Source organism: Corylus avellana, chromosome 5 (assembly GCF_965113065.1).
Source record: "Corylus avellana chromosome 5, dhCorAvel1.hap1.2, whole genome shotgun sequence".
NCBI classification, from domain to species: domain Eukaryota; kingdom Viridiplantae; phylum Streptophyta; class Magnoliopsida; order Fagales; family Betulaceae; genus Corylus; species Corylus avellana.
This window is the reverse complement of record NC_142494.1, coordinates 548,587-560,359: the sequence shown is the minus strand read 5'-3', so window position 1 is coordinate 560,359 and position 11,773 is coordinate 548,587. Positions and strand designations below refer to the sequence as shown.

Sequence of the window (11,773 nt, the reverse complement as noted above, 5' to 3'; positions counted from 1 at the left end):
TTTGTATGTTGGGTTTAGATTGCGTTTAGATTTTTTTTTTTTTTTTTTAATTGAAAAGAGAAAAGAGGTTACAGGGGCGATTGAATATAATACTATATAGGTTAATTGTAATCCAATCCATTTAATCAAATGGGTTAGGCCTTTTAACTCTAACTCGCTAATTTTGTATTGGCTTTTGTTAGATTTATTGGTCATGTTAAAAATTACTTGTCCTAAATGTCGTGTGTTGGATTCAGGTTGATTAAACGGGTCATACTCCTTAAATCCTAACTTGTTAATTTCATATTGAGCTCATGTTAAATCCGTGGATCATGTCGAATGTCAATAATTGTCTGCCCTAAAATAAAGTAATATCGTAGCAAATTAAAAACTTAATTTGAAATAAAGCATGTGCTATTTACCTATCTATGCATCATCATCCTGTTCTAGGAATAAGGAAACAAGTCTTTTGACAGTGTCTGAAATAATGTATCATTTGCATCTTATTAGTCTTTTCCTTTTTCTTCATATATTTTACTGCTAGAGAGTTGCAAATCGGATTTTGTTAAATCAGGATGGTGATAGGAAAGAGTGAAATTATTTAAGTAATATTTTAATATTCTTTTTCACCTGTTGACTGAAATATTTAACGGAAATTTGGGTAAGCTATAACTTCAGATTTCGAATTTAAGACATTTTCTTTGATACCATGTTAAATATTGATTGTCTCAAAAGCTTAAAGAATAAAAATTAGTAAATTTAACCATATTAGTTAATAATCTAACATATTTTATATGTCATTCAAGCTCTTCTATGTAATCAGTTTGATTGGGCACTTAATCGTGCCAAGTTTGAACTCAAATTTGATTGCTTAAAGGACTGTTTATGCATCCTAATATTTGTTAAGGATAGCAAGGCTGATGAATCATTCATTTTAATTCAGCCGAACCTACCATTCTTAGGTTGAACAAGTGCTGCGGACTACCAAGTATTTGACTGCTCCAATCTCAATTTATTAATTTATTACTTAATTATGGAGTTCATGGGATTTATTATTAAACACCATTTTCTTTTGGTCAATCCCTTAAACTGAATAAACAAAACAATATGAAGTTGAGCATTCATTGGAGGGAGGTGGAGAATCAGAGATGGACCAGAATCATTCACAGCTTTGTGCTCCTGACACCAAAAGTTTGTTTTCTTTATTCGATGGGACATAGACACCACACTTCAACACCCAAAACATCTAATGTCTAAAGCCAACATATTAATTACCTTATTCCAACATAAAAAGCCAAGCCTAGGTTACATAATCACATTAAGTACATACCATACATTCTTAGTTTCATTCTCTCATGACCACCATACATACAACCATCATGTTCAGGATTATGAAATCATTATATTGTACATGGGCTTATGCTCATTTATTATCTGCCTCTTATTAGGGAGTGAAAAAGAAAATGTCATCAAGCCTGTCATTACTTGGTGAATTGCCACCATACACCAAAAGTCCCTGCTTGCCGTCCCGTTTACCACCGGTAAATGCACACCAACCTCGAGGCCCGGGATGATCGCTCGAATCCGGCCCATCATCCCACCTTTTCCATGCTAACGTCTCAGTATCCAATGTATAAACCTCATGAGCAAATTTCCCGGCACCCATGTGACCTAGGTCACTAGGGTCTACTTCCCCACCGTGTATAAATATGTCTTTTCCAATCACAACCGTAGAAAATACGCTTCGGGGTGTAGGTTTTTCACCCGTTGTCTCCACTTGAGCCCATTCTTCACGGGCTGGATCAAAGTAGTGTACATCATCCATTTCCATTCCAGCGAAGCCATACACAACCCAAATTTTTCCTTGAGCCACCGCCAGCCCAGGCCCACCTCTTCCCTTGCACTTGTCCCCAGGGACTGGATATTTGACCCACTTGTGATCAACTACGTCATAGGCCCATAGATCGTTAAGCCGGCCCTCCATGCCACACCCACCAAAGATGTACACATGGCGATCATCGGCGGTCGTAGAATGGTAGCTCCGATGAGGGGGCCCGGTGGAGAGTTGGGTCCATTTGTTTGTACAAGTGTCAAAAGAGTACAGCTCATTGAGCTCCTTATGTTCAACATCCCTACCACCAAATACATAAATGGTTTTCCCAACAGGTACCATTGAGACACCGACACGTGGTGGTGGTATATCCCCGGTTGCATCGGCAACCGACCATGTTAGGGTTTCAAGGTCGAAGACGTGGAGCTTGTTATCGACCGGGACTCGTGGTGCAAATTCACCCCCAAAAACATAGGCCTTTTGTCCTACTATGGCAATGGCATGAGAGCTTCTTGCTCCAGGCCCAGTACCATGTTGATCAAGCTGATATAAAAGTTAGCAAATGCAAACAATAAACTTCATGTTAAATATGACAAAGGACAAAGCTTTATCACACATGTGACCAGGTGGGTGTGACACAAGTTTACAAATGCAAACAACAATTGCACTAACTTGATTTTTTAAATATAACAATGACAATGACAAAGCCTTGTCATAATATGTGGCCAACATCAGCAGTGACGACGACAACTGTGGCCCTGACCCATTTGCCTTTACCAAAAGGGTCTGGGTATATCTATGTGACCAAGCCTGGTGTAGGTATATGTAGGTATATCTCATCTGTTAATGAAGGAAAAGCATGCAGCAATCCAGTAAAATATACAAGAAAATTATGATATTGCTAAAGGAATAGGGCAGTATGATAATGAATTCAGATCAAGGAATCAAGATACTCTGAGCTGCCAAAAAAAACAGCCTACACAAAGTGGAGGGGGTGCTTTGCACAGGTTTGCACAGGTTCGAAATTTGCCTGAGAGGATCGGTATACAGAATGCCGGCCTTGGAGGGTTCTCTTTAAATAAATTTTTTTTTAAAAAAATAAAAAATAAAAAACCAAAAATCCCTAATAGATATTAGAAATTAGATGGCAAATTAAAGAGTCCATGACGTAGAAATATCAAAGACCAAGAAAGAAGATTATTGAAGAATTGGCTATGGACCATCCTAATTTCTGGGATTCACAAAGAGATAAAATATTCAATATCACTGTTCTAGTGTTGTTTGTGTGGCTCCTTTCTTGTTTCTTCTTTTCTATTGAACCTCTTAATCAACAAAACAGTAAAGATATAATAATACATATGAAATCCCGATTCAAAGCTTAACCAACTTCGTTCTCCACGAATTCATAAGGAAAAAAACTCAAAGCTCAAATCTTGGGCTGCCAGTGTACAATTGAAAATGCCATCAGGAAAGGTCATCTGAGACTTAGATTCGGCCCAACAAAATAGAAGATAATGTTGACGCAAAACAAAAGAAGAAGATGAGGAACAGACCTTGACCCATTTGCCTTGCGCGAGAGCCATCGCCGGGAGTGAAGATCGTACCTGAAGACTCGGCTCTTGGAAACCTGCGAGCTCGCTTGTGGCCTCTCATTTCTCAGTACATGTACTTATATAAGCTTTGTGGGCCTGTGGCATGAAACACGGAATACATTTTCTGTACAAGTAATGCTACCCATTTCATATCCTATTGTATTTTAATTGAATTATCGTATTAATCATGAAAAATACTATAAACACGTTACATTAAATTTATATTTATTTATCATATTGATTTTACACCGACTGTGTTACATTAATGTTACATCTGATCAATATTTATGAAATCCATCCACAATGAGTGACGTTGATGGCTAAAATGTAATTTAAACATTGACATTGGTCCTTTAGAGCATATAGTTGTGTATTTAAAGAGTATATAACATTTTTTTAAAAAACATGTGATTTTCATATTCATTTTTAAAATATACGTGAAAATCACATGTTCTAGTGATAGATGTCAATTTAATAAACCGAATTGAACAAATCTATCCTTAAAAAATTAGGCGAGTTAACTTTTTATATGCTCTAGGGTTCCAAGTCACTAAAAAAACAATATGCTTGATGCTCTAACTCAAGGATTAAGTTTAGACTTACTTGTGCCATCATCTATATCATTGTTTTTTAGAAAGTTGGGCTAGATAACTTTTTATAAGCTCTTTAGTCTTGGATACTAAGTCAATAGCAATATTAAATCTATATTCTCTCGAAGGCATGGGTTGTGCCTAAGCCTTGGTGATATCAAGTCTGACACCAAAGGTGTTAATATGAAAATGAATTAGTTATTTTATAATGTTCAAGTCAGTATTTACCCACCCTACTTTTGCATGTTCTTATTATATATAAAACTTTGGTTTTTGGTGACTTATTCTTTATCTAAAAATATTTTTTTATATTATCTCATTTTAGGACATAGATTAGAATACATGCAAATAAAATGTAATGTTTTATTATTGCCAAAACCAGAGCCAGTCTGTGGGCGCAATCAACTGGTAATTGGCATCAATTCATTTTTATTTCATAATGGGAAAAGAGGGAGGTGGTATCTGGCTTAATTTAAGGTTTACTTCTAACATAAAAATTGTAACATTTTGGTTTTAACGTACTCGAGGTAGGTTGAGACTGGATTAAGTTTGTGTTTTGTATCTGTGTGCCCAAGACGCAAATTGAAGGTGTTACTCGCCTGCAATTACTGATATGGCACATTCCACTCACGTTCTGTGTGCACAAGTCACAAGATGCAAAGTTGCAAACCTTACTCTTATTATATTCCTTGTTGTGATTCTAAAATGTTTCTCTAATCAAAACACTCTTAGGACCAAGGGTAAGTGATCCACTAATCAAAATGAAATTATCTATATATGTATTACTATCAAAGAAAGAAAGTCATATTGTTTTATAAATTAAGTAGATGCGTTTGATTCCTTGGCAATTATATCTGAAAGTTTTTCCTTGCATTTGTTAACTAACTAGTTGATAATGTTTTTTGGAAATGGTACAAGAGAGATTGGATGGTTGGCGTCTTACGATAGGTTGACTTGTCGTTTGGACCTTATACAATAGAGTAATGATACTATTTACACTAACTTATTATTGGCTAACATGATATGTTTTAAGTGGTTTTCTCATGTTAGCCAAATAAAAGAATACAAAGAAAACTATTTAAAACACACGACCTCAGTTGGTATAAAATGAGTGTAATAAATAAGTATAAAGAGTAGCTTTACTCTCTACAATAACAGACAGACATTTATCAGCATCTCAACAAGAGAGAATGGCATAGTAATATTGACCTAAGATCCTAAAGTCGTGCAAAGCAGAGTTGTTTGTGAATACTTTTATGTGTTGTGTCTGAGACATGGACTCCAATATAAGGTACAGAGTATTCCCTTTTAAACATTGCAAAATATATGGCATAAAGAAACGGAATGAGTCTTAACAGACACCCATTGCATAACAAAAATATATGTTTTTTAGAATAGTCATTTCATATGGGAAAGAAATCTGGACGAAGTATAACATTCCATACAGTATGACCAACCCTTCAAGGGGTTCTATAATATACGGTCCCTAAGAGCACGCTAGCGCAAAAGCCGTTGCACTAACACGCATCTGTTTCCTTGCTTGAAGCAAAATAGAGAAGATTATCTTTTTTTTTTCGGAGTTATCCCGCCCTACAAGTCATAATTAACCACTTTTATTGACACTGCTTTTGAAAGTGTGATATGGTGTTACATCAGCCTTTATACTGCTGATGATCAGAAGTTAATAGGTGTATATCCGGATTGCTGCAATAAAGGCGCGCAGCTTGTTTTGCCAGAAGATGTAGCTGTAGATATTGGAGAAAAACCAGGATAGTTCTTGTCTGACTTTGCTAAGCATATCTTGGTATCATAATTGAATTGCATGTGTTCTCGGATAAATGGTTGGGCTGCATAGTCCTCAATTGGCATCCACTAGAGAATAGAAAAGAAAAAAATGAACATAAGGAAACCTTGTTTCATATTTCAGTAATTAATTAAGGACCCTACTTTCAATTACTTCAAATATAAGTGCAAGACACCTAACCACAATGCCTCGTTAAAACGTCCCCAATTGGACTTATCAACTAGACCCTGACTCCAGCTTGTGATTGTTCCTTAAATTCATTTCTTTCATCAAATATGAACAGAAAACTGATTAATTTGGCTCATAGTGTTGCATCCATCTAGTATGATTTTGGAAGAGCTAATCCAAAGAGTAGCAGGAGCAACTAGGATTGACAAAAGCTTGATACATTTTATGCCTATTTCCACGTTGTGACTTGTCCAACATCATTTTGATTAACAGAACTAATGCAATTTTATACTCAAAACCTTAATCCAAGTTGATGCAAATTTACTGAAAGCAAAACAAGCATAATGTTATTGTTGAAAAAACAAAGTACCTGGGCTGCTTCAATCTCCTGATCCTGTTTCTGGATGTCAAAGGAGCGTGGTTGCAACATGCAAACAAAGAACAAATCTGATTTGCTAAAGAATGACTTGTGGCTTTCCCTGTAATGAGGGCCAAAAATCAAAAAGGAGATTGAGGAGCATGCATATTATATTGAAAAGTATCAATCTAATAACACTAGCTTAGTGTAACAAGATGCTATAAATCCTCATAATGCAACATTAGTAAAACTTGCTTTTACAAGGAAGATTTTCTGATGACTCATCTAAAACAATAATATCTGCAAATGCATGGTGAGAGGGATGATACTGAGAAAATTTCACACTTGAATGTTAAAACTTCCACGAATTCTGCATCAATCTGAAACAAAATATAAGGAATGGTCATAGGTATGCATTGGCATGTGTAAACCCACATGTATGTAAATGTCAGATTTCATTTGAGTCAACCAATTGCACAATTATGACTTACTCCTGTCTCTTCTTTCATGACTTCCCTAACTTCAGCTGTACATATATCCTCACCTTGTGGATGCAAAATTTCAATTCCAGGTGAAACACTTTGCTAAAATGTTCTGAAGAATTGGGTAAAGAACCGCACTCATAATGTACTCACTTCATTAACATCCCCAGTAGGGAACTTCCAGACACCTGTCCCTTTGAATCTGCCATCATTCTCCATAACTACAAGCACCTATCATACAATAACATCAATTTAAGTAGTCAGATATATCAAGCCATCACATTTCTGGTATTGAAGAAATTGAAATTTTCATGCCAAATACACTGGAGCAGGCTATTTTTTTACAAAAAAAAAGTAAAAAAGAAAAAGAGAGAAGCTATATGATATACGAACAAAGCAATCTGTACTTCAGTACTTGAGACACAAATGAAAACTACCATTTGATCCATAGAGTGTACTTTTCTTTTTACAAATTGGTATTGTTTGGATGAGTATATTTAAAAATTATGAATTAGAGTATTATTGGGTAGTGACAACAATGATGATAACTGTGGGAAATACCTCTCTCTGACTGTTCATGACAAAAGCACCAATACACACTCGATGTGAAGCATTTGCATGAAGAGTATCAGTAGTTTCAGGAATCCAATATACAAGCATTAAGTAATTTGGTTCAGCATGGTGATACCTAAATCCTTCCTGTAAAATTAGCACAACGAGATTACAAAGCAGGGTTCGGGGAAGATTATACACCAATTAAATCACTATTTATTCTAAAAGCTTAACATCGTTTCAGAGCAGGGGTCCCGAGTTCGAATTGTGTCTCTGTCAATTCACACCTTATTTCAATTAAATATTTCACGTATTGAACATCACTTATTAAAAAATAGAGCTTGAGCCCACATAGGAGATGGAGCGTTAAAACATTGATTAAATGATTAAATTCATCTTTTCCTATAAGTTTAAGCTTTTAGAATAAGTGATGATTTAATACATGGTTTCACATTGGAAGTAAGTTTTACTAAAGCTAACCCAGCATATGGTCTAAGTTGGAAATGTGTTTACCTTAACTGCAGCTTCAACAAGATTTACTTGTTCGATAGGCAATTTGATCCACACACCCCTCTTCCCCTGCAAATTATATTCCAAATTCATAACATATTAGGACTTATAGCATAAACTTCTACATTAAATCCATGTTTGGTATGTAGAAGAGTAACCTTGAATGGAATAATGACTATTTTCTATGAATTACAATTTTTTTGTTTGGTTGCTCCTCATTTCATAGCTAGTAATTCTAAATATTCATCTCCCATCACTCCCATATCATTAGGTTGATTTGGGAGTGCCTATAAATCCTTGATTTTTTTTTTTTCCTTTCTTAATAAAAGCTTATTCAATGGCTGATAGACACTGTCACACCAGTCCAATGGTATAGGAGTGAGAGATGAGATGAGTAGGTAGCATTACTCTTCCATAGAATTATTGTTCACAAGGAAATTACTATTTCCCTAAATACAAGGATAGTTATTCATAGTGGAATAGGCGTGTTGTTTTAAAACCCACATTATTTTATTTTATTTTCAAACCCAACTTAAAAGAAAAAATAAAAGAAACAAAAGCCGAATGAATTCGGTTGGTGGGGTGGTTAGCCACCCATCACAGAACACTAGGGCGGTCACCCCCAAAGCCCCTCAAGGGTCGGTTTGAGGGTAGTGCAACCACCCTTGGTTCCCTTAGCCACCCTTTGATGCTCAATGGGGATGGCCACACCACCCCTGGTGTTATGGTATAGGTGGCCGATCACCCCCATCCATTTCGTTCAAGTTTTTTTTTGTTTTTATTTTTATTTTTAAAGATTTGAAAGAAAAAAAATGTGCGTTTTTTGAAAAAATAGTCTATTTCTTTGGGAATAGCCCAGTGTTAGGGGTAGTCAACCTAGCCACCCATAGAATTTTCATTTTTTTTTTTCTATTTATATAAATTTAGATATTTTAGGAATTTTGATTCAGTTCCAATTAAAATATATGTTCTCACCAAACAAAAGAATAGGAAATCGTACTATTCAAACCCCTTACATTCCCAATAATACTCATTTATATTCACAAATTAATGACCATTGAGTATACCAAACCTGCTTTACATGGATACTGAAAAAGTATGGTTGTACATACATATGTAATTGTTGCCAATAACCACATCTGTATTATGCGATTACCACTTTTAAGTAATTGCATCTGTATCTGCATCATGGGATTACTAACCACTATTTACGCGCTTATTAACTACTATTTGCATATATGGGCATATTTTAGTCTTTTGGTTCTTTTTTGGGTCTACATTAGGGCATATTTTAAATGATTTTAAAAATATTTTTGAGCATGTTTTTAGTGTTTGGGCCTTGTTTTAGTGTTTTTAAATGAAATCTATATCTTGATTCCACATTCCAATTTAAAAATAACAAAGAAAATACAAACACCCCATAATGAGTTCATCCAAAAATACAAACATACAAATTACGAAGGACGGTTGTGTATGAGGTCCACATACCTAAAACCGTTATTCGTATATGTATATGCAGTTAGTAATTTTTGCTATCCACATCCGCATATAAAAATCTCGGATAATGGTTAATTGCGGTTGATAACCGCCCGTATATGCAGCCCTGTTAAAAAGAGCAAGACAAACTCATAAGATGAAAAGATAAATATAAAATATAGTACATGTTGCTTCCATTGTGATATTGAAGCTTTAAGCAAAGTAGCAAAGGCCTTGGAATCCATAGGATGATGCTCCATGTTTACACGAACTCCTCCGTACAAATCATCAACTGATCGGGCTTAGCAAGTCCACCTGTTGAACTCTCTCATTTTCCCCCATCACAGCCTTCCTTGCTGATATGGAACTTGTTGGAACTCACACAGCACAACGCCCAGTATATATATATATATATCACCAAATCTTTAAGGCAAAGTATTGGCAGCATCTACCCTTCAACGCAACAAAGTCAACAACCCAAATATATATTTGTTGACCTTGATCACCAGTAGGAGGATGAGGATGATATGATATACCAAAACTAGGGTGTGTTTGGTAAAGCTTTTGGAGGTGATTTTTTTTTTTTTTTTTAATAGTAATAAAAGTGTTTGATGTGATATAAAGTACAAAACAGTTTTGAATTTTTTATTTGAAAAACTGAAAAGGTTTTGTTTTGCAGGAGAATTTTTTTTTTTTTTTTTAAATAATAATAAAAAGTTATTGATAGAATATAAAAAAGACAAAAAATAAATAAAATATTTTGAAATTCATTTTTTTAAGAAAAAATTGATGAAAAGAGATGGGGGAGAGAAAAAGGTTATCAAACAAACTCATGTTCTTTCACTCAATGTTTCAACTTTCCAATAAAAAAAGTGAAGCAAAGGAAGTTTTGAGAACTTGTGTTGACCATTTTAAAAAGTCAACAATCTAGGTTTCATAATAGATTTTATTTTATTTATTTATTTTTTTTTAAACTTCTGCAGGGGCCACACCCCCTTCTGCCCTGTAAATAGCTCTGCCACTATTTATAGGTGGCTAAGAATTGCGACATGTGTCTTGAATATGTTTTTAATGTGTTTGATAGACTAAACCAATTTTTCATTGTTCTGAGATTTTATTTCAAAAGATTTAGATTTCATAGTTATTAATGTGATAAACTAAACCGGTTTTTCATTACTCCAAGATTTAATTTCAAAAAATTTATTGAGGGTGTCACTTGTCTCGAATTATTGATGTGACATGCACCTTCCACTTGCTTCTTGTGCACACAGATCACAAGATGTAAGCCTTACACTTGTCATATTCCTTGTTGTGATACTAAAATGTTTCTATAATCAAAACACTTTAGGACAAAGGGTAAATGATCCACTAATCGAAATGAAATTATCTATATGTATTAGTAGCAAAGAAAGAAAGCCATATTGTCTAATAAATAAAGTAGATGCATTTGATTCCTTGGCAATTCTATCCTAAAGTTTTTCCTTGTATTAACCACTCATTTCTCAATATTTGCCGACTAATAAAAAATAGGACTTATGACCGGTTCTCTTGTCGTTGGACCTTACCTAACAGAGTAGTGATATTCTTCACACATATTTATCATTGCCTAACATGGCGTGCTTTAAGTGATTTTTCCACATTAACCAAACAAAATAAATATAAAGAAAGTCATTTAAAATATACCACATCATCAGGTGTGAAATGAGCATAAATGATAGCTTTACTCTCTACAATAATGCAAACATTTATCAGCATCTCAACGAGAGAAAATGACATATTTGGTCCTTGAACAACATTTATCAATAGTAATATTGACCTAAGATCCTAAAGTCGTGCCAAGCAGAGTTGTCTGTTAACTCTCTGTGTTGTATCTGAGACATGGACTCCAATTTAAGGTACAGAGTACTCCCTTTTAAACATTGCAAAATATGTGGAAAAAAAATCATAGAATGAATCTTATCATACATCCATTGCATAACAAACATATATGCTTTTTGGAATAGTCGTATGACCAACCCTTCAAGTGAGTTCTATAAAATACAATACTTAAGAGCACGCTAGTGCAAAAGCCATTGCACTAAGGTTCTGTTTACTTCGACGTAAAATAGTTTCTATTAGAAAATATTTTCAGGGAAGCCATTTTCCCTGAAAATATTTTGGTCGAAAACATTTTACGGCGTTTACCATACACACGGAATTTTTTTTTATATACTTTTTTCCAATAAGGTTCCCGTTGGGACCTACCCGGGACTTGTTCAGGACCTCGCCGGAACCTGCTCGAGATCCCACCGAGACTTGACTGGGACTTGTTCGGGACCTCACCGGGATTTGACCAGGACTTGCCCGGGACTTGCCCGGGACCCGCTCAGGACTTGACCGGGACCTAACTGGGACCCGCCCGGGACTTGCTCGGGACTCCGCCGGAACCTAC

General features: G+C 35.2%; 1 protein-coding gene and 1 pseudogene across 1 annotated transcript; both read right to left on the bottom strand.

Annotated features, from left to right (window-relative positions):
- Positions 1 to 1,159: 1,159 nt before the first annotated feature.
- LOC132182867 (Galactose oxidase/kelch repeat superfamily protein) lies at positions 1,160 to 3,484 on the bottom strand. Its single transcript, XM_059596224.2, has 2 exons — positions 3,364 to 3,484; positions 1,160 to 2,353 (listed from the first exon to the last, which is right to left on the bottom strand). Exons 1-2 carry the CDS (start codon positions 3,391 to 3,393, stop codon positions 1,424 to 1,426), a joined length of 960 nt encoding a protein of 319 aa, XP_059452207.2. The 5' UTR covers positions 3,394 to 3,484; the 3' UTR covers positions 1,160 to 1,423.
- A 2,160-nt stretch (positions 3,485 to 5,644) lies between these two features.
- On the bottom strand, positions 5,645 to 9,684 carry LOC132180601 (nudix hydrolase 2-like; annotated as a pseudogene).
- Between the last annotated feature and the right edge of the window lie 2,089 nt (positions 9,685 to 11,773).